A 24,887-nucleotide genomic window follows, 5' to 3' on the forward strand; every position below is an offset into this window, starting at 1 on the left:
CAAATAGGGGTAATGCAGGAATAGGTTTAATAATGAATAAAAAAAATAGGCGTGCGGGTAAGTTACTACAAACATCATTGTGAACGCATTATTGTGGCCAAGATAGACACGAAGCCAATACCTACTACAGTAGTACAAGTTTATATGCCAACTAGCTCTGCAGATGATGAAGAAATTGATGAAATGTATGATGAGATAAAGAAATTATTCAGGTAGTGAAGGGAGACGAAAATTTGATAGTCAGGGGTGACTGGAATTCGAGAGTAGGAAAAGGGAGAGAAGGAAACGTAGTAGGTGAATATGGATTGGGGCTAAGAAATGAAAGAGGAAGCTGTCTGGTAGAATTTTGCACAGAGCACAACTTAATCATAGCTAACACTTGGTTCAAGAATCACGAAAGAAGGTTGTACGCATGGTAGAATCCTGGAAACACTAGAAGGTATCAGATAGATTATACAATGGTAAGACAGAGATTTAGGAACCAGGTATTAAATTGTAAGACATTTCCAGGGAGAGATGTGGACTCTGACCACAATCTATTGGTTACGAGCTGTAGATTAAAACTGAAGAAACTGCAAAAAGGTGGGAATTTAAAAAGATGGGATCTGGACAAACTGATTAAACCAGAGGGTGTACAGAGTTTCAGGGAGAGCATAAGGGAACAATTGTCACAAATGGGGGAAAGAAATACAGTAGAAGAAGAATAGGTACCTCTGAGGGATGAAGTAGTGAAGGCAGCAAAGGATCAAGTAGGTAAAAAGAAGAGAGCTAGTAGAAATCCTTGGGTAACAGAAGAAATATTGAATTTAATTGATGAAAGGAGAAAATATAAAAATGCCGTAAATGAAGCATGCAAAAAGGAATACAAACGACTCAAAAATGAGATCGACAGGAAGTGCAAAATGGCTAAGCAGAGATGGCTAGAAGACAAATGTAAGGATGTAGAGGCTTATCTCACTAGGGGTAAGATACATACTGCTTACAGGAAAATTAAAGAGACCTTTGGAGAAAAGAGATACACTTGTATGAATATCAAGAGCTCAGATGGCAACCCAGTTCTAAGCAAAGAAGGGAAAGCAGAAAGGTGGAAGGAGTATATAGAGGGTCTATACAAGGGCGATGTACTTGAGGACAATATTCCGGAAATGGAAAAGAATGTAGACGAAGATGAAATGGGAGATACAATACTGCGTGAGGAGTTTGACAGAGCACTGAAAGACCTGAGTCGAAACAAGGCCCCGGGAGTAGACAACATTCCATTAGAACTACTGACGGTCTTGGGAGAGCCAGTCCTGACAAAACTCTACCATCTGGTGAGCAAGATGTATGAGACAGGAGAAATACCCTCAGACTTCAAGAAGAATATAATAATTCCAGTCCCAAAGAAAGCAGGTGTTGACAGATGTGAAAATTACCGAACAATCAGTTTAATAAGCCACAGCTGCAAAATACTAACATGAATTCTTTACAGACGAATGGAAAAACTAGTAGAAGCCAACCTCAGGGAAGATCAGTTTGGATTCCGTAGAAATACTGGAACACGTGAGACAATACTGACCCTGCGACTTACCTTAGAAGAAAGATTAAGGAAAGGCAAACCTACGTTTCTAGCATTTGTAGACTTTAGAGAAAGCTTTTGACAATGTTGACTGGAATACTCTCTTTTAAATTCTGAAGGTGGCAGGGGTAAAATACAGGGAGCGAAAGGCTATTTACAATTTGTACAGAAACCAGATGGCAGTTATAAGAGTCGAGGGACATCAAAGGGAAGCAGTGATTGGGAAGGGAGTGAGACAGGGTTGTAGCCTCTCCCCGATGCTACTCAATCTGTATATTGAGCAAGCAGTAAAGGAAACAAAAGAAAAATTCGGAGTAGGTATTAAAATCCATGGAGAAGAAATAAAAACTTTAATGTTCGCCGATGACATTGTAATTCTGTCAGAGACAGCAAAGGACCTGGAAGAGCAGTTGAACGGAATGGACATTGTCTTGAAAGGAGGGTATAAGACGAACATCAACAAAATCAAAACGAGGATAACGGAATGTAGTCGAATTAAGTCGGGTGATGCTGAGGGAATTAGATTAGGAAATGAGACACTTAAAGTAGTAAAGGAGTTTTGCTATTTGGGGAGCAAAATAACTGATGATGGTCGAAGTAGAGAAGATATAAAATGTAGACTGGCAATGGCAAGGAAAGCGTTTCTGAAGAAGAGAAATTTGTTAACATCGAGTATAGATTTAAGTGTCAGGAAGTCATTTCTGAAAGTATTTGTATGGAGTGTAGCCATGTATGGAAGTGAAACATGGACGGTAAATAGTTTGGACAAGAAGAGAATAGAAGCTCTCGAAATGTGGTGCTACAGAAGAATGCTGAAGATAAGGTGGGTAGATCACATAACTAATGAGGAGGTATTGAACAGAATTCGGGAGAAGAGGAGTTTGTGGCACAACTTGAGTAGAAGAATGGATCGGTAGGTATGACATGTTCTAAGGCATCAAGGGATCACAAATTTAGCATTGGAGGGCAGCGTGGAGGGTAAAAGTCATTGAGGGAGACCAAGAGATGAATACACCAAGCAGATTCAGAAGGATGTAGGTTGCAGTAAGTACTGGGAGATGAAGAAGCTTGCACAGGATAGAGTAGCATGGAGAGCTGCATCAAACCAGTCTCAGGACTGAAGACCACGACCACAACAACAACAACAACAACAACAACAACAACAAGCTTGTCCTCACCTAAATCATCAAATTTTATTTTATTTTTATTTGCCTGTGTAAAGTCACCAATTAATATGGCCTGTTTTCTTGTGCCAAATAAAACTGAGAATGTCAGGGCACATCCTTGCCTAAACGGACTATTCCTACATCACCTCGTTTAATATTTCACATTTATTTGTGCTTTGCACTTTAGTCATCGACTGTTCGTTAAGATGGGATTTCGTCATTTAAAAAATTTATTAGGGCACAATGCAACAGCGCACAACCTGATCCCCAGGTTAGCAAATTAGGCACTAAATTAATACAATGTGTGTGGCTCTGCCGTGGTTAGGCAGCAACAAACTGAAGGAACTTATTTGGCGTAGATTTGTGAAAAGAGTGGCGAGTTCAGCAGAATTAGGTCATAATTACACACCTAATAGAGAGTTACAAAGATGTCATAATACTGTGGGGACAAAATGATAACACTCGGTCGCACGAATAAAATGAAGAATGTATTTTATTTTCAGAACTTCGGAGAAAATTTTCAAGTTCACACAAATAAAGTGAGTCAGGGAATGTACTTCCCCTGAGAAGTTTTTACCCCGAGTAAAAGGGTGGGCGAAGTTGCTCTGCACGAAGAACACACTCCAGTTTCGTACAAATTAAACTAGACGAGTTTCTCACAAGCGGAGAACATTCTCTGTTTTTTGAAGTGAGCTCTGTAGCATACTTCGAGCTGAGTAGCTTCTGACTAGACGACGTTTGTTTTTTAAGCAAAATGGCAGAATTTATGGTGCTAAGTAGGTAAAAAAAGATATACGTAGGCCAAAGAAATAATCAAGAGAGAAACTGTAGTAGTCGATACGAGTTTAAAAATAAAAACACTGTTTGGGTGGTGAACTTTCTTCCCGATGATCGTGAAGGAAATAGAAAACATTTATGTGCTATTTAGCAGACCCAAGTTTCCAGACCAATTTACGAGATGACTTAGGTATGCACCAGACAACAGTGTCACTAACATTTTCAGATGTCCACTCTCACATTTTCTCACAGGGTAAAACTTATATTTTGTTACGTTACAAATAAGCTTCACTCCAAGTTTAAACGCAGCCAAAACCTCTCAGACAAACAGAAGCTAAACAATGTCAAAGTTAGCGTAAGGAGGGCTATGCGTGAAGCGTTCAGTGAATTCGAAAGTAAAATACTAGGTACCGACTTGACAGAAAATCCTAGGAAGTTCTGGTCTTACGTTAAATCAGTAAGTGGCTCGAAACATCATGTCCAGACACTCTGGGATGATGATGGCATTGAAACAGAGGATGACAAGCGTAAAGCTGAAATACTAAACACCTTTTTCCAAAGCTGTTTCACAGAGGAAGACCGCACTGCAGTTCCTTCTCTAAATCCTCGCACCAACGAAAAAATGGCTGACATTGAAATAAGTGTCCAAGGAATAGAAAAGCAACTGGAATCACTCAACAGAGGAAAGTCCACTGGACCTGACAGGATACCAATTCGATTCTACACAGAGTACGCGAAAGAACTTGCCCCCCTTCTAACAGCCGTGTACCGCAAGTCTCTAGAGGAACAGAAGGTTCCAAATGATTGGAAAAGAGCACAGGTAGTCCCAGTCTTCAAGAAGGGTCGTCGAGCAGATGCGCAAAACTATAGACCTATCTCTCTGACGTCGGTCTGTTGTAGAATTTTAGAACATGTCTTTTGCTCGAGTATCATGTCGTTTTTGGAAACTCAGAATCTACTATGTAGGAATCAACATGGATTCCGGAAACAGCGATCGTGTGAAACCCAACTCGCATTATTTGTTCATGAAACCCAGAAAATATTAGATACAGGCTCCCAGGTAGATGCCATTTTCCTTGACTTCCGGAAGGCGTTCGATACAGTTCCGCACTGTCGTCTGATAAACAAAGTAAGAGCCTACGGAATATCAGACCAGCTGTGTGGCTGGATTGAAGAGTTTTTAGCAAACAGAACACAGCATGTTGTTCTCAATGGAGAGACATCTACAGACGTTAAAGTAACCTCTGGCGTGCCACAGGGGAGTGTTATGGGACCATTGCTTTTCACAATATATATAAATAACCTAGTAGATAGTGTCGGAAGTTCCATGCGGCTTTTCGCGGATGATGCTGTAGTATACAGAGAAGTTGCAGCATTAGAAAATTGTAGCGAAATGCAGGAAGATCTGCAGCGGATAGGCACTTGGTGCAGGGAGTGGCAACTGACCCTTAACATAGACAAATGTAATGTATTGCGAATACATAGAAAGAAGGATCCTTTATTGTATGATTATATGATAGCGGAACAAACACTGGTAGCAGTTACTTCTGTAAAATATCTGGGAGTATGCGTGCGGAACGATTTGAAGTGGAATGATCATATAAAATTAATTGTTGGTAAGGCGGGTACCAGGTTGAGATTCATTGGGAGAGTCCTTAGAAAATGTAGTCCATCAACAAAGGAGGTGGCTTACAAAACACTCGTTCGACCTATACTTGAGTATTGCTCATCAGTGTGGGATCCGTACCAGATCGGGTTGACGGAGGAGATAGAGAAGATCCAAAGAAGAGCGGCGCGTTTCGTCACAGGGTTATTTGGTAACCGTGATAGCGTTACGGAGATGTTTAACAAACTCAAGTGGCAGACTCTGCAAGAGAGGCGCTCTGCATCGTGGTGTAGCTTGCTCGCCAGGTTTCGAGAGGGTGCGTTTCTGGATGAGGTATCGAATATATTGCTTCCCCCTACTTATACCTCCCGAGGAGATCACGAATGTAAAATTAGAGAGATTAGAGCGCGCACAGAGGCTTTCAGACAGTCGTTCTTCCCGCGAACCATACGCGACTGGAACAGGAAAGGGAGATAATGACAGTGGCACGTAAAGTGCCCTCCGCCACACACCGTTGGGTGGCTTGCGGAGTATAAATGTAGATGTAGATGTAGATAAGCAGGCAGATCAGAAAGATTAATAACTGGGTTATTACACACCTAGTGATCTGTCTCTTGTAAGAAATCTGCACGGGCAACCGCTTAAGTACTTGACGCATAAGAGGACCATTATGAGCCATATTTAACCAAAATTATCACCTAACAGTGGAAACTGGGAGCTGGAATACCACGATTAATAGGAAAAGAATAGATTACTAGTCATCGTTAGGATGACATCCCGAGTTGTGAACAGGCCCAGTGGAAAGACTGTTACACATTTAGCTTTCAGCCAAAATCTTCTTCAGAAAAGAACACACACACACACACACACACACACACACACACACACACACACACACACACACACACACACGACTGCCATTTCCAGCAGCTAGAGCAACAGTCACCTGTACGTGAGGTGAGCTTGCTTGTGTGAATGTGTGTGTTTTCTTTCCCAAAGAACGTTTTGGCCGAAAGCTAGATGTGATAACAGACTTCCCACTGGGCCTGCCCACAACTCAACGCATCACCCCTTAAAGTGAGTGGCAATCTATCCCTTTCCTAATACTGTCAAAATTATGCGACGTTAGAGTTCCTGTTTTGAAAAGATGAAAATGTGACGTATTCTCAAGATTTTGATCACATAGTGTGTTCACCCAGCTTCGATAACAAAAAAGTTTCCTGCACGATGAAAATTCAGTAAGAAGGTTAGAAAATGCATTTTTGTAATCTGTCCATAACTGTCTTAATAATTTGTTGCCGCACATAAAAGTAAAACCAAATAAAAGTGCGACCCTTCCAGAGCAGGGCAATGCCATTTCCGTACATGTACACCGAATAGTTTTCTCTACGGAGCAGGCCGAACGAAATTTAAGATTATGCGTGTGTCCTGTGCCAGACGTGGGATAAGATACACAGTGAGAACCTTGTGGAGGAGAAGGGGAGGCAGTGAGAACGGCAGCTATACACGCAGATACCAAAAACAGTGCTGCCGACAATACTGCCTTTCTGTGGAAGGACAGCACTGCCCGCAGAAAGCTCCTCTCCTATCCTGCCAATTCACATTAGATTTACAGAACACCCCGGACGATTTCGAGGGATCGACTGTACCGGAATAATTCGCGTTTGTGCTGTCACAGGGCTCGTCGGTCTAGAGAACTCGGACACAGAATAAGCTTTGAATTTTTTGTTCGTATAAAATTGAGAAGTTTCTCAGTAAATGTTGTTTTGGTCTGAGAATATTCTCCAGAGAACGTTCTCTCTTTTATCTGTATTACCTGTGAACTCAAACTCTGGAACAATTAGCAAAACGGTAATTGTGGCAAACTTTTTAGCAATTTCAAGTGAAGCCTCAGTAAATAAGCACTGTAAGTACTGGGAAATCCAGAACAAATGTCGCACAGTAGACGTACTGCGACACGTACACATCTGCAGCCAGGTAAAGGCGACAGGAGAGTCATACGGAGCAGCGGCGAGCACTCACCACTGTCAGGTCGAACGCGGCCTGCGAGTCCTGCCGGTGCGCCTCCGTCGCCTGCCGCTCTACGAGCTCTCCCTCGGGCGGAGAGGCAGGAGCGGCCCGACCGGACTCGGCGTCTCCCTCCGCGCAGCCGTCGCGGACTGCATCCCGCAACGCCGCCGACTCCCGCAGCGGGGACTCGGGACGACCGTGCTCCGCTTGGCGGTGTGCGTCTACTTCCGGCAGAGTCCTGAAGCTGATGCTGCAATCTGGAAAAATTACACCACGAACCTGCAAACTGTGACTGCAAACTGACTTTCAAAATAGATACACCTGCTAAAGCATCTACGGGTTCGAATCCCCTCTGAGACACGGCGAGGTGGAACACATCCACTTCTTACGTATTCTTTCTCGTCTGTTTTCTATTCTACAAGTAACGCATATACTGTGACTGACTGAAATTGCTAAATTCTTATCCATTCCAGAATGAGATTTTCACTCTGCAGCGGAGTGAGCACTGATATGAAACTTCCTGGCAGACTAAAACTGTGTGCCGGACCGAGACTCGAACTCGGGACCTTTGCCTTTTGTGGGCAAGTGCTCTACCAACTGAGCTACCCAAGCACGACTCACGCCCGGTCCTCACAGCTTTACTTCTGCCAGTATCTCGTCTCCTACTTTCCAAACTTTACAGAAGCTCTCCTGCGAATGTTGCAGAACTAGCACTCCTGAAAGAAAGGATATTGCGGAGACGTGGCTTAGCTACAGCCTGGGGGATGTGGGCGGCGTGTGTCGTGCTCAGGTAGCTCAATTGGTAGAGCACTTGCCCGTGAAAGGCAAAGGTCCCGAGTTCGAGTCTCGGTCGGGCCCACAGTTTTAATCTGCCAGGAAGTTTCATATCAGCGCACACTCCGCTGCAGAGTGAAAATCTCATTCTGGAAACATCCCCCAGGCTGTGGCTAAGCCATGTCTCCGCAGTATCCTTTCTTTCAGGAGTGCTAGTTCTGCAAGGTTCGCAGGAGAGCTTCTGTAAAGTTTGGAAGGTAGGAGACGAGGTACTGGCAGAAGTAAAGCTGTGAGTACCGGGCGTGAGTCGTGCTTCGGTAGCTCAGTTGGTAGAGCACTTGCCCGCGAAAGGCAAAGGTCCCGGGTTCGAGTCTCGGTCGGGCACACAGTTTTAATCTGCCAGGAAGTTTCATCATGTCATAATTGCTGCACTGCTTTACAACTCAGCATTATTAACACAACTGTATACACCACTACATGAACAAAACTGGTATTTGACTATGCTGACAAAGACAGTAGCCATGTGTTTTCATAGCTATGCTTTTTTGTCCTTCTTCACCTGGTTGACCAATATAATGTTTTCTTCTTTGGAAGATTGTCGCATTGTTGGTGATTGTACTTTATATAATCATTGAGAGTGGTAGTTCTCAACAAATGGCCCTTTTAAGGGCCACAGATACTACACATTCATCTTGCCAAAAGTCGAGAAGCGATTCTTCTTGGTGTCCGGAAACACTTAATTTCCATGTTAGAGCTCATTTTAGTTTCGTCAGTATGTACTGTACTTCCTCGATTCACCGCCAGTTAGCCCAATTGAAGGAAGGTAATGTTGACTTCGGTGCTTGTGTTGACATGCGACTCATTGCTCTACAGTACTAGCATCAAGCACATCAGTACGTAGCATCAACAGGTTAGTGTTCATCACGAACGTGGTTTTGCAGTCAGTGCAACGTTTACAAATGCGGAGTTGGCAGACGCCCATTTGATGTACGGATTAGCACGGCACAATAGCCGTGGCGCGTACGTTTGTATCGAGACAGATTTCCAGAAGTAAGGTGTCCCGACAGGAAGACGTTCGAAGCAAATTTTTCGCGTCTTAGGGAGCACGGAACATTCCAGCCTACGACTCGTGACTGGGGAAGACCTAGAACGATGAGGACACCTGCAGTGGACGAGGCAATTCTTCGTGCAGTCGACGATAACCCCAATGTCAGCGTCAGAAAAGTTGCTGCTGTACAAGGTAACGTTGACCACGTCACTGTATGGAGAGTGCTACGGGAGAACCAGTTGTTTCCGTACCGTGTGCAGCCACTATCAGCAGGTGATGGGCCTCCACGGGTACAGTTCTGCGAACGGTTCATCCGACAATGTGTCAATCCTCATTTCAGTGGAAATGATCTCTTTGCGGATGAGGCTTCATTCCGACGTGATCAAATTGTAAATTTTCACAATCGACATCTGTGGGCTGACGAGAATCCGCACGCAATTGTGCAATCACGTCATCGACACAGATTTTCTGTGAACGTTTGGGCAGGCATTGTTGGTGATGTCTCGATTGGGCCCCACGTTCTTCCACCTAAGCTCAATGGAGCATGTTATCAAGATTTCATATGGGATACTCTACATGTGCTGCTACAACATGTGCCTTTACAAGTACGACACAACATGTGGTTCGTGCACGATGGAGCTTCCTGCACATTTCAGTCGAAGTGTTCGTACGCTTCTCGACAACAGATTCGGTGACCGATGGATTGGTAGAGGCGGACCAAATCCGTGGCCTCCACGCTCTCCTGACCTCAACCCTCTTAACTTTAATTTATGGTGGCATTTGAAAGCTCTCGTCTACGCAACCCCGGTACCAAATGTAGAGACTCTTCGTGCTCGTATTGTGGACAGCTGTGATACAATACGCCATTCTCCAGGACTGCATCAGCGCATCAGGGAGTCCGTGAGACGGAGGGTGGATGCACGTATCCTCGCTAACGGAGGACATTTTGAACATTTCCTGTAACAAAGTGTTTGAAGTCACGCTGGTACGTTCTGTTGCTGTGTGTTTCCATTCCATGATTAATGTGATTTGAAGAGAAGTAAAAAATGAGCTCTAACATGGAAAGTAAGCGTTTCCGGACACACGTCCACATAACATATTTTCTTTGTGTGTGAGGAATGTTTCCTGAAAGTTTGGCCGTACCTTTTTGTAACACCCTGTATAACCTCAAATACATGGTGATTCAAAAGAACTTTTATGAACTTTAAGGACACATCCCTTCCATCAAAACAGGAAAAAAGTTCATAGATACATCCAAAACACCTTCATTTTCAATTATCACTGAAAATTTATGTTCAACAGCTTTCCAGATAGAACCCGACAAGTTTTCTCTCTTTTGCGTGTGCCTGTCGACAACTCAGTGCTTCTGCTTTTCAGTGAGTGCTCTCCGACATTCAATTTGGTTGAAAATAAATAAATAATATATAAATAAATATTTTATTGCCCCGTTACAATACTACAGTGAAACTGCTGTGCGACATTCTAAAAGAGGGAACCATTTTAACCATCATAGTCCTTTAATAAACCTTGCACATACAGGAATAAAACTGACAGCCTATAGTGGTTACAATGAATCCATCATTTGAACAATACATTGGGGCTGCGCACCCGTACACGAACAAATTATTGCCAAAAGGATGTCCGTGACAGCCAGCAGCTAAGTCGCCAATGCTACTCCGCAGCTGGTTGTCGTTACACCGTGTCAGTTGTCCGTCCGTCAACCGAGTTTGACCTCAAGTTGTAGGGGTAACAATGCACGACCTCCACCACACCGCAATGTTTACGAACTCCAGAGCTCAGATTACCGCTAGATTGTCCCCTCCACACAATGCGTTCTGTGTGCGTGAAGTGTCGGTGGCATTCTTCCGGTGGCCTGACTGTACAAACGTGATAAATATAAAGACGGCACACCGAGGGCATCATGCCCAAAAATATATTTTATCTACAACATTACATTAACAAAATGCAGAAAGCAGCTATGTATCCATTTTTATAGTCCTTCAAATCACACTTAACTATTAGCTATTTTTTCAAAAACAGTCAAATGGGAAAGCCATTTCTGTTAATTATTATTTGTACACTGCCCAATACAAAAAAAAAGGATAAGCACTCAGAAGACATGTTACATTATCGGTGTAACTCGGTACACCTACACACCACTAGCAGTTATGTAAACAATTATAGTTGCAATTCTCTGTGACCGGTAGAACAGCGACGTTTAGTATTGTAAGTGGTCTTGTTAGGATGTCAGATGTTTGAGTGATTACTGCGAAGTATGAAGAGATGCCGCGTACTTGTACAGGACAGTGTTATCAGGGCTCGACTGCAAAGGGTGTTGTTGTGGGCTTCCATTTGGCCAGCTGGTCAAATCTTGCAATATCGAGACTAGTGGGACATTCAGATACGACAGTGGTTCGCTGTCAGACTGTGCGGTGTAATAGGACTAGTTACAGGGTAGTTGATAAATGCTTCAATGCCACTAAAAGTTTATCAGATCGTATATTACCCAATCCACAACATGTAATGGACAGAAGTCAGAAAGTACAGTTTTCACTAATTTCTATCGGCAAATTAAACTGTTTGGTTCAATTGTACACTTAGTCGACATCATTAACATTATTTTTGATCATTTAAGTTACAAATAGTTGAAAAACCTGATGTGAGTCAATATACTCTCATAAATTTCAGCCTCACGATTGCATTATTATATTGCCATACACAAGTTACGAGAAATATCCATGTTGTAACTAAACCAATAATTAACAAATTTCAGCTTACCTAAAGATAGACTTTTGGAACCTCTATCAGTCATCTGATGTGTTTAACATTACTTGTGCACTTTATGTATCACATCAATAATGAAAAACCAATCAGATCAGTAGTAATTAACTTTTTCATTAAAGGTTCTTGAACATTCTGATGTAGACACTACTGATTTCCAGTCACTTTGATGCTATGAAATTATCATACAGGACTTAAACATGGAATTCCATTCTGACATTTTCTACTGCACATCAGTTAATGTCAGGAATAAAATCGGACATGAAATCAAGATGTGAGTAATGAGTTTATGATAGTTATTGTTATTGTAACTTCATAAACCAATTTCCACACAAAAGTCAAAAGAAATATTTAAGTATGTACCGAGTATCGATCACCATTTATTGCCTTTAAAACTGTACTAAAAGTTTGTTGTATATTATTAATTTTCCATTATAAGTCAGTAAATGTAACTCTTTTTGACAACAGGCTAAAGAGCACACACTGTTAAGATAGGGCACATATTGAGCAATGCACAGCCCTTGCAATCAGCCCAGTTTGGCTAACGATTTATCAGTGTGTCGGAGAATATTATTTTAACGTCCAAGTTCTCATTGTGTGCAAAAATCCAGACAAATCTGCACAGTACATTCATCACTAAGGTTCCAATCGTCCGCATTCCTCCACCGTGAGGGAAGATCGCCGTACTGCGTGTCGAGCACATCACGGCCCCTTCAAAATTGACCACGTTCCTGCACCGCGAAGGAAGATTGCTGTACCGTGTGTCGAGCATATCGCGGGCCCTTCACGTCGGCGTCTCCCGTCGGACAAGTAGTGGACTCCCACAACATTCTGTCACTCCACACCACCAGCAGCCAGTCTCAAGAATTACTGTCTCACGCGTAAGCTGCAGTTAACACCACGAGACAAACGGCCGCATTCAGAGTGGTGCCGCGACCGGGAGGTGTAAACTGTCGACGGACGGCAAGGCACGCTCGGCGACAAATCGAAGTTCTGCACCACTGCAAATAACCTCCTGTGAGCGGTACGTCGGCGACGTAGGAAGAGGTCCCGATCGTCCGATATTTTGGGGAGGCACAGCAGTCTCACTCCTGGCTTCGTACCACAACCTTTACACTCTCATTCCACTTCATATCGCTGCACAACCTTATACCCAAATATTTAAATGACACGACTGTGTCAAGCAGGACATTACTAATGTGTATGCAAACATTACGGGTTTGTATTTCCTACTCATCTGCACTAACCTGCATTTTTCCACATTAAGAGCCAACTGCCATTCATCACACTAACTAAGAATAAATTTAACTCGATATCGTAATCACTGAAATAATGTCGCATACCCTCTCCCCTGACCCGTGAAGTTTCATTTCCTTTCCTCTTCCTCTTCTTCTGGTTGCTTCACATTTTTGTCAGGCACTGTATTATGATACATTTTGCCTCTCAGCTATTTGTTGGGTCGGGTCGGGTCGTTTGGGGGAAGAGACCAAACAGTGAGGTCAGCGGTCTCATCGGATTAGGGAAGGAAGTCGGCCGTGCCCTTTCAAAGGAACTACCCCGGCACTTGCCTGGAGCGATTTAGGGAAATCACAGAAAACCTAAATCGGGATGCCCAGACGCGGGATTGAACTGTCGTCCTCCCGAATGCGAGTCCAGTGTGCTAACCACTGCACCACCTCGCTCGGCGCGGGCAACTATTTGTCTCAAGTTCATTTCACACCCTCAACAGAAAAACACCGTACAACCCGATATTTGAATAAAATTTCTTGTGATGAACTACAACTGTGAGACCACTGTTAGTCCCAATCTGGAAACATGTGGCGAATGATACTCGAGTGGCACAATCGAACTTTTTGCAATCTCTTCAAGTTCGATTGTCGCACACTCGAACAGAGGCTGAGAATAGCATCCGATACCAGTCACTATTAGTCTGACCGACTGGTGACCATTTGTTACTGTGAACAAGGCAGTCGAGGAGACTTTCACTCCAAACAACCGTCATTGGCTCTTTTTCCTGGATGTGTTTAGTTTAGTCACACTGCAGTGTACATGCGCTGTGAAGTAATATTTTAGTGGTGCTTTGTAAAAAATGGGTTTCGAGTCGAAACTGACTTGTTGTAATCCATTTCCAAAAGGAGGTCATACAAGAGTACAGAAGAATTTGGGGAATGTTCACGAGAGGAGAGCAAACGAGTGTCGCACTGTATTGCTAGGTGGAAATATTTGCAGCAAATATATATCACAAAAACCATAAAGCCTTGCAAGTGAAGTGTCAGATGTGCTAGGTACTTCCACAGAAGATGTAAGTGAAGATGAAATGGGATCTGAACTGGCACTGGATTCTCTACATACTGTCCTTCAGTATTTATGTGAATCTCCCGGGAAGAAAAGGCGGCTTCAGTATGAGAAAAAGTACCCATTTAAAGACATCAGTGTTGGAACATACTTATGTGACAATACTGGAAAAAAGATGGATATGAAAAATGCAGAAAGAGAAATCGTAGCCCAGTTGAAAGATAAGTTTCATAGTGGAAGCAATGTGTGTGGGAAAATACAAATTCTGACTGTACTTCCAAAGAGCTGGAATATGAGGAAAACAATGAAACAATTTTGCACTTCCAATTACACAGTATAGAGAACAAGACAGCTAGTGGCAGAACATGGTTTACCTGTGACACCAAATCCAAAGCCAGGTAAGACACTGTGTGAGAAAACAGTTCAATGTGTACGTGATTGTTCAACGTGTACGTTATTTCTACTGTGATTGTAATACGAGCCATGTGATGCATGGAACAAAAGAGTATATGTATGTGAAAGAAAACAGAGTTAGAATACATAAGCAGAAGCAGCTACAACTGCACAATCTTAAGGAATTGAATGCTTATTTCAAAGACATATTTATAGTCTGATGTAAAAACTGGATTCCCAAAATTTTTTGAATTGCAGTCAAAGAAATGTGCCCTTGCCAAAGCCAGTGGATCCCATGCTATCTCGCACCAAAATTTTAAGTTAATGTTGAAGGTAGTAAAATAAAAGCTATCAAAATGTGAAGAACACACATTGCCATCATAAAAGCACTGTGTAGCATTTGTTACATGCAATGCTCCATTGTCAACGTGTTTCGTAGGTGTGTGTTTGATGAGTCTGACTCCTTAGTATGAATGACACTGACACTGACACTGACAAGTGTAAGTTTTGATACTTATTTTCTGATAGCGGCTACCGAGACAAATCCAGTGATGTGTAACAGTAAGGTCTTTGAAGGTCAACGGAAGTCAAAAAAAGGTGGCACGAACGTCCATTTACAGAAGGTGTTCGAAGCGATGACCACTGGTATCAATGCAGTGCTGCAATCTTCTTATCATGGATTTAGTGGTATTTCTTATCACATCGGCACTTATCGTAGCACGTGCTCTGACAATTCTCTCTTGTATATATTCAGGTGTAGTTGGAATGTCTTTACAAACGTCTTTTACGAATCCCCACAAGAAAAAAATCCAGAGGCATCAAGTCTGGTGAACTAGTCGGCCACGACACATCTCCTGCGCATCCAATCCAATGATACGGGAATTGTCTCTGCAACTCATTTCTAGCCAACCGTGAAAAATGTGCCCGACACTCATCACGTTGATACCACATTCTGTTCCTTTTTCCTAAAGGTATTTCTTCCAGTAACAGACCTAATGTTTCTTTCAGGAATGTGGTGTACTTCCTACCATTAAGACTGCCTTCGATGAAATAGGGGCCTATAATTCTGTCCTCCAGAATCCCACACCGTACATTCACCGAGCACGGTTTTTGGTGTACAACTTGCCGCAGCCAACATGGATTTTCAGTTGTCCAGTAATGCATGTTATGCAAATTAACATTTCTATGGTTTGTGAATGTAGCCTCATCCGTAAACAAAATCAAATTAATAAATGTCTCATCCCTCTGAATCTGAAGTTGAGCCCAGAGGCAGAATTCAATGCAACAGATACAATCCGTACCAGTTAATTCTTGGTGGAGACCGATATGGCAAGGATGATATTCATGGTGATATAGAACACGAACAACACTACTGCAGCTTATGCCAGATTCCCTTGTGATTTGATGCGAACTAACGCAAGGATCTCGAACCACAGTGGCAAGAGTACCACTTTCCGTTTCCTCATTAGTAACTTTCCTTTGCCGGATATGTTTCCGATGCGTTAAAGATCCAGTTGTTCTCAATTTATCATACATGTATTTAAATGTATACTACATGTAGAGTGAGTATGTTGAGGATATCTTGCAGTGTATAACTCTTTAGCTGTAAATGAATTTAGTTTTCATTCTCTGTAAATGGGAGGCATATCGACTTGTTCTTCAAAGGAATACACCGTTCACATTCACTCGATTCGACAGTACTAGTCTTACCGTACCTATTATTGTTGTGTTGCGAAACTGCCGAATGGTGTTTACATGTCAATGGCATGTTAGATGGATATGCTGTATTTGGCAAATATTTACTATTCGCACGATATAGGGGAGAGAATCGTCAGAGCATGTGCTTTGATAAGTGCCGAAGTGATAACGAATACCACTCAACCCATGATGATAAGATTGCAGCACTGCATTGATACCTATGGTCACCACTTCGAACACCTTCTGTAAATGCATGTTCATGCCACCTTTGTTGACCTTCAAAGACCTTACTGTTACACGTCACTGGATTCGTCTCGACAGCCGCTGTCAGAAAATAAGTATCACACTATACCATCCTATTTCAGAAAACAAAGTTGACCTTCATATCTCTGATGTGACCCCACCTAGCAACAAAAAACAAACGTCATATTATGGCCCCCATTGTCCCACAAACTTTTCAGCTACTATCATACTTTCGGAGTTAGTGACTCACCCTGTATATCTCTTCCCCCCCCCCCCCCCCCCTCCAATAAATCTGTCCTACTATCAGGAAGATTTTGATGCTGCAGTAGAAAGGTATGGTTCTGCTGTAGCAAACGGTAAAGGACCTGGTGGTGGCATTGTAGCAACTGTAAAGAAATAAGGTACACTTGCAAGCCTCAAGCAACCTGATGAAAACTGTATTTTGGCACCACGGTAGTTGCTTCAATGCTGCAATAAGTCTTCCACTATACACTGGCTTCCCATTATGATTGTGACATTGTTAACCTGAATCAGTGTTTTAAGAATACATGTCCAAGAACCCATAAGCTCCATTATATAATACATATTAACAAAGGTATAGCAAAGGCAGAGACATATTCCAGTTCATTAGTGAGAAAAGAGTCAGCGTTTGCAATGGTGAGTGAAATACTGTAAACAGACAAACGTGGACTTGCTGCATGTTATGTACGACAGCCACCAATTGCACGTGTCGTAAAAAAAATAAGAAGATACAAATGAATTACAGGCCAGTTTCTTGGATCCACATGGTTCATCTCCATCATTTGTGTTTCCTGCCAAACTAGGTGTCTGTGCTACCAGATTTGATATTCTAACAAGACTGGATCCAGTGATCCAACTAGAAGGACATATATCCTCCATACAATAGATCTCTTGAGCACTGACAATTTCATTGGAGGCTTTTAAGAAAAATTGTAACAATTTTGTAATGCTTACTCATTGAAGCTACACTGTAAATGGTTTTTAATACCACTGCAATGATATAAATCATATATTTGTACAACACTACGTATAATGTGGATCATTGTGTCCATAGTAGTGTTTGTTTGAGCATATGTATGGCTGCGTGCAGGAATGTGTGTCGTTTCTGCTAGATGAAGAGCCAACCTTGAAAGTTAGCGAATACTGTATTCTGTTACATATGTCTATGCACCACACATCAGTCTGCTATAGGTGAGTGCTTTATTTTCCATTATTTTATGTACTACTTATGACTTGTACTTTCAATAATTTGTGTTTCATAATTATGTGCTACTTACTGCATTTTGATAGTAGAGTGATGTGTATGAAATAAATATCTGGACATGATGCCCTCAGTGTGATATTCTGATATTTATCATGTTTATACTAACATAATGGAACAATACAATATATTGAAGGTGGTGTTTTTTCAGATTGTCAAGGTCGAAGTTAAGGTCTGCACTAGAGATGGGAAGTTCGCAAATGAACGGGTGCAAAGGAACGGTTCACCAAGATGAACAAAACGACTGAGGAACTAATTCCAAGGAACGATCGGTTCATAGTTCACTTCGGTCGCGGCGGTCTGCTTATAGTTCCCGGGAACGACGTGCGATCGGTCCATAGTTCACTAGTTCACTTTGGTCGCGGCGGTCTGCTTATAGTTCCCGGGAACGACGTGCGATCGGTCCATAGTTCACTAGTTCACTTTGGTCGCGGCGGTCACTTTGGAAGTTCTCGTCCCAGCATCGGTCGCGTGCTCGTCTCAGTCTCAGTCTCCCTCGGCCACACTCGTCATTCTTTGCATGACCACCTGTCTCAGTTCCACTGCCGACTGCTCCTATTTAGTTCAGTATCCAGCTGTTCATTTCGTTCACTGAGCTCGCGTATTTTACATGTGTTCCAAACTGTTCTTGCACTTGGTTCTGGCTATTCAGCGTCATTATATATTCCATAAAGTCTCTACTTTGCCTACAAACTCAGAGACAACATGAAGTATACATAGGTTGTAAACAATTATTGTTTACAACGTAGCATAGCTATGTAGTGAAAGTCGAAACGAAGAATTTTATACAAGACACTTGTGCTCTATTAAGTTGGGAAACAGCCACCAATAGGTTTACAAGACTACATGAGCTATAGCCTGTGCGCGTTGTGTGAGATTTTCACGTTCTCTTCTCCAGCTCTCTACACATCGTCATCGATAGTTTCGCAGTTGTTGCTTGCATTAGCTTGTTATTTCTCCACTGCCTAATTATTACATGTTTGTCTGTTTGTTGTATCTGCTCGTAACGGGCAACACATCGTCCGTAATTGGCGAGCAGTCTGTACTCGGGGCCGGTTTTCCGTGCGCCACCCTATATTATTTCCCTGCGGTCAGCCACACAAGGCTACGGTTGGCTAAACGAGAGGTTCTGCAGAATCACAGAAATTACTTCTAAAAGTGTGTAAGAATTCTTTAATAAATAAAAACTCTATACTCCAGGGGGGAGGCAAGTGCCCCCTCTAGGTGCCCTCCATCCTTCAGTCACCTAAAATACTGGTTTTCAATTTTTCATAAGAACCATATACCAAGCACAAATGAACGGTGAGCGAGTAAATATGAACGGTTCCCAAAATAGAACGATCAGCAGTGAACTAGTTGCCAAAGATGAACGAGTTTGCCCATCTCTAGTCCGCACCTTGTTTACGAAAATTCTCACAAAGCTGCCATGTTGCCTTTCAATGTAAACTTCTACTCTTTATCTTTCCAATGATGCAAGTCTAACTGCTGTACCTGGATTAGAAAGGGAAGTATAGTCTTTTAGTTGAGACAGGCACATGTAAATTTCATACAAGTGCTTACTTAGCCGATCTGTAACATTTTTCACTGTTTATTAACAAAAGAAGTAAATTTCTTGTACGAGTTGACAATCATTGCAAGTACTCTGGGAATGAAGCGGCCTAAATGGGTTAGTAAATATTTCTTTATTTATGACCTCTACAACTTCACTTCTACCACATTTTCTCAAAGTTGGAGGTTTTTCATTGGGCGGAGGGGGGAGCATTACAATTCAAAGCACTGGCCATCACTGGCCACTACTTTCTCCCATCTTTCGGGTAGCATATGAATCCCGTGGTGGAAGAACCGGGCGTCTTGTGAGCAGAGACGCAAATCAATCGTTTTCCATTTGTTTGTATGACCAGAAGTGCTGGTCAGTCAGGCCATGTGCCACTGATCAAAAATGGTGGCAGCCAGAGGGAGCGATGTCTGGAGAATACGGTGGCGTGGGATAGGACTCCCATTTCAACGTTTCAAAGTATGTTTTCATGGGTTCAGCATTGTCATGCTGCAAAATCACCTTTTCATGTCTATGACTGTATTACAGCCATTTGTCTTTCAGATCAACTCAAACACATCAATTGCTTTCAATAATGATCTCCTGTGACAGTTTAGGTCGGTTTCAGTAGCTTCGAAAACTTTCTCTCTTCCACCACCGTGCCAGGCTTTGATATCAAAGTCACTGTTCTTAAAGTGTTGACGCCATTCAGCACAGACAAACTGCCACAACAATTACTTACTTCCAGTCCCTTTTCTGGCTTTCTTTATTGATGTGTTTGTAAGCCCAATGCTGTGTCTGGTCCTTTTCTTTCGTATTTCATCAACCATGATAACCACATGCACACACAAGCGCGCGCACGCGCGCGCACGCGCGCACACACACACACACACACGCACACACACACACAAAACAATGCTAATGAAATACATATTTTGTATACAGCACCAACCAAATGCTACACTCGGTGGTGGAGTGCAAGATCCAGATGGCTCGGCGAGTGTTCATCCCGGTGGACAGCTGATTGGCAGTCATACCAATATAAAAAACTGTGCAATGACTGTAGCAGAGCTGTTAAATGACACAGCTGCTTCCACAGGTGGTCCGGCCCCTGATGGGGTAGGACAAACCCGTGACATGACTGGAATACGAAGTGCTGGGTGATTGGATTGGGCAGGTTTTGCACCAGATTCTTCCACAGGGATATGGTGCTTGTGGCTAGGGGGTTGGGATTGGGAGTAGCATAGGGATCGTCTGGGTGTTGTGGAGGTCGGGTGGGTGACGGAACACCACTTTACGAGAAGTGGGAAGTCTCTCGGGTAGGCTGTCCCTCATTTCAGGGCACGATGATAGGTAATCGAAGCCCTGGCGAAGGATGTGGTTCAGTTGTTCCACTTCGGGGTGGTACTTTGTAACGAATGGGACACTCCTTTGTGTTCGTAGACTAGGTCTGAGGTATAATGCCTGTCTGCACAAGACGCGATTCAATGACATCTGTACAGTTATTATGACCACAGAGATCAGCTAGCATTACAGAATCTTCAATTCTGTGAAGCCAAATTTTTGAAGGCTGTCAAATAATCGTTGCAACAGGGACACCAGAGTCATAAATGCAACACCATTTTGCAGTGTAATGGCATAATGTAATGGCTGGTGTAGAAACCTGACGTGTAGATGGTCAAAGGTATTTTTATCTTGTCATATCTAGTGATATTTTTTTATTTTTCTAAATCAAATCAAGGTACTCTGATTATCATTTTTAATCAATTGATTGGTTTAAATGTAATGTCATCATCATATTGACTTATTTATTTGTTCTTATTTTTCTTTCTATCATCCTTTTTTCATTTGCAATCTGCTTGTGATGCCTATAATCTGCAACCGAGTGCCAATCTAGGTTGCTCGTCAGTTGGCAATGTGGCATCCTGTGCAGCCATTGTGAGGATAGTTCCACAATGAGAGTGAGAAACTACCATTTGCTCTTAACATTAAAACTGAAATTTTGTTAAGGAATATGGCTATGCAAACAAAAATATTACAAAATTTTCTGTCTCGAGTTTTGTCCTGGAGGTTAGCAATAAATGTCACGAACAAACCGACGCAATCTTAGTTCTGCCGCAGGTTGCCGATCGTCTTTTTGTCAGACGTACTGCACATCACAGTGTTGTGGTGAGGTTAGAACACGAGTTTAAATTTAGAGGTACAAAAGCAGTCACCTGCTGCAGTTCAGTCATCTGTCACTTAAAATCAGCTGCTGACAGAACATCTTCCATTTCTGCCGTACCTCACGGTGGTCATTTCCGGCACTGTGAAGTCTTGCACCACGTCTGTGTGTCGACTATAAGTGAGCCGTAGCCGGCAGACGATGTGGCGACACTGTAGTGACAAGTGACAGAAGCCAACTATCGAGTAAATTTAATTTGACTATAGCTACATTTGTGACATAACACAATCGATTACTGGGTTTTGCTGTTAGGTGCCATCTTGGCACGTAAAAATACTGTCTAACATACAGAAAGTGATCAACTCTCACTCTATGATTATTTATGTGAAAATTTTTGTTCATCTGAAACTTCTAATCGATAACATTGTAAACTTACATTGGATAAAAGATTTACAGTACGCGAACATATTACTTTCAATGCATACTGACACGTGAGCACGCACCTGGGCAGATGAAATCGCCATCACCTCCCGTGCCTCCGGCAGGTGTGTCCGATGTCCAAATGGTGGGGCTCAGGTCACGCCAACCTGCAAGGTAGTTTCAAATTTAGCTGTGCCAGCAGCAAAGTGTGTTTGTCAAAAATCTTTTGTTCAACTCTCGTGAGTAACTCGATGAGAGACTAGCAGACGCATTAGCTGTTTACCTGGCACAACACTGGCCACACTGAATCATTTTCGACATTTGTCAATATTGCCATTAAAAATTATTTGGGAGAGGAGAACGGGGGCTGGAAGAGAGCAAACCCAGGTATGTGACGGTGGCAGAGTGTTAAGACATTTTCTTTCAGTATTTGCAACTACAGTATAACCTCGCTAATCCAACTTCTGTCAATGTGACTCCCCACTTCGCCCAACCATCCCATTTCTGGTATTTGTTTACCTACACGTGCCACGCAACAGTCAGGACTCGAACTGTCGACAGCTCACTGTCTGGGAAATGGAACATTAGAGAGTTGCCGATAGCTAAATGCGACAGCTCTATCACTTTTAGTAAGAAACAACTTGTTCATAACTCGATCAACAAGTGTTACTGTGCACGCATTTGTTTTATAAATTAGTGACAGTGTTCCTCTTATATATTAAAGTGTGTAAAACTTAGTTATGACAACAACTAAACATAAACACAGGATGCTGCCTTTACGAGAGGTTGTCGAGCCTAGTGACAAGAGCAACTGGATCGACACACCTTACACTCACTGCACAATGGAAACAGAATTAACTCCTAATTAACAAATTTGTCAAGAGAAACTTCACTGACCTGAGTTGTTAAGTATTAGCAGAGTCCTATCCGTTCACCATAAATTCCAAGAAAGTCACAAGTGAAAGAAATATTCAAAGTGAAATAAAACAACCCTTTTGTTTACATTCATGTTTTGAAAGTTCTGTAATTCCAATGGTACCTAATAAGTGATTTCACGTAATACACTAAATCTCGTAAAATTTATTATTCCATTTGGTTACTAGTAGGTCATTCTTGTCCAATATATGTTCACAATACTTTGCATTTACAAATGAAGCTATAATTAAGAAAATTTGGGTTAACATTGTTATCTTTCAGTATTTTATATAATATGATGAATATCCTATGAAAAAGTTTTTTTTTTTATTGTATACGCCAGCTTCAGCATAAAATATGAAAGGTTTTGTGGATAGTTACTCATAAAAATGTTAAACTTATAATTGTTAATTTAATAAATTTACACTGTAGTTTTGTTGATTTGATTGTTAACAAATGTATAAATAGGAGGAGCACAAGACTCAAGAATGGTCAGTTGTAAACAGTTTTGAGACACAACTGCTGTGTCACACATCTGTGCAATAGTGTAATTGTTATAATACAGTATTGTGACTATGTAGCCAGTTATGTGGAGTGAGCTCCCACTAAGAAGAAATGGTGCAGCCTGTCATAAATAAACCACTATAAAACAACTTGGTACCTGGTTTATTTCATGGAATTCACGTAACTTGATCCAGTTAGCAGATGAAATGGACCGAGGAAACGACTACTTCAGCAGCAGCAGGAAGCAGATCACTCCGAGTTATACCGAACTAAGATAAGTATAAGAAATCAACTGAAGTATATAAGTGGCACTGCAGAATTAATTACTAAAGTGTAAAGTTTTGGAAACTGTTCTATCAGTAAATATTTGCATTTGTCTCAAAGTAATTCTTTGAGTGGTGGAGGCCAATGAGGTCATTAACAAACACCCACATGATCACACGTTTCTCGCTGTCTATGGAACACAAGAATAATAACAAATTTTTGAGGTTTTTTGTTTAAATCAAATAATCTCTTTTTGATGTTGAAAATTTTCACCCCACCACGTACTGACAGTTTTGTTACAGAAGGAAGCCAAATCTAGTTGATTTTCAATCCAGTAATTTCCACATGAACAAAATTGACACTCGGTGCAGTGGCTGGTGAGGGCGACTGTAAACGGCAAATACCTTTACGGTCACCCCCATCAGCATCGCTCTAAGGTCCAACTTCGTTTGCACGTAAGTACTTATGTTGTGCTCAGAGGCAATAGTTAACTACAGTGGTTCAAACAGTATTGCACTGAATATAATCAGTTTAAATTAAAAGTGATTTAAAAGAGTTTCACGTTCTGTGACAAAAACTTGCTGGCTGTCTAGTTGTCAAAGTAGTTTTTAAAAATTAGGTAGTAATTTGTAAATGGTATTATGAGCATACATCTATGTAACATCAGCACTGTACATGGTCGTTGCCACGAATGAAAGTTTTTACTGCATTAACCTGAAAAGCAATCATTTGCAGAGCAACAAGTAAAAAGTAACAGTCAGTTTTTATCACGATTAAGCATATTTTCAGACTGATCATATTATAGTGCATTATGTAACACAGAATGGTTTTCATGAAGTGTTGCTAGTCATTCATTATTACTGACGGTCATTGTGGTAACTAACTTAATCACTTTCCTAACTAATATTTTTTGAGTTCATGTCATACACCTTTTACGTGTAAGTTAGCGCAGGTAAATTTTATCAGGTTGCTGCTTTGTCTTTCAAACATGATATTTGTGTGATTTTAAAGTCATTATAATCCTTTACCAAAATTAACTTTTGCTAGTTACTGGAGCTGGGGAACATTTTATTCTGCCATCTAAATTTACTCAAACCAAATTTCGGCATTCAAAATTGTGGCTAACTATAATGAACTTTAATTTATTACAATTTTTTACATTTAGATCACTTTACATAGTAACAGGTATAGCCATGAGGTAATAATTATCTATCATCTATCGGTTGGAATCAATCTTCGAATTCGATGTCTCATTTCCACTAACAGCAGAACATAAAGTACACGAGTCACAATAAAACCTTACATACACTGTAGACTACATGGGGCCTCAACATGTAGTCTGTTTTGACAAGACATGTGATGTACATATTTGCTGCCTGAACGCCTCCTTCACAGGCCCAGTAAATCAGAGATTATACGGGTGCTACCGGTTGCAGTGCAATGTCACACAAAATG

At 41.8% G+C, this 24,887-nt stretch overlaps 1 protein-coding gene across 1 annotated transcript in view; it reads right to left on the reverse strand.

Annotated features, from left to right (window-relative positions):
- The window catches only part of LOC126108833 (uncharacterized), a 255,944-nt gene that overhangs the window by 63,739 nt on the left and 167,318 nt on the right, over positions 1 to 24,887 (reverse strand). Inside the window, exons 17-18 of the mRNA XM_049914197.1 lie at positions 21,833 to 21,916; positions 7,130 to 7,374 (exon numbers count right to left, since the gene is read on the reverse strand). Coding sequence (XP_049770154.1) covers positions 7,130 to 7,374; positions 21,833 to 21,916 — 329 coding nt within the window. The remainder of the gene's footprint in view (positions 1 to 7,129; positions 7,375 to 21,832; positions 21,917 to 24,887) is intronic.

The sequence above is a fragment of the Schistocerca cancellata genome, chromosome 11 (assembly GCF_023864275.1).
Source record: "Schistocerca cancellata isolate TAMUIC-IGC-003103 chromosome 11, iqSchCanc2.1, whole genome shotgun sequence".
Lineage (NCBI taxonomy): Eukaryota > Metazoa > Arthropoda > Insecta > Orthoptera > Acrididae > Schistocerca > Schistocerca cancellata.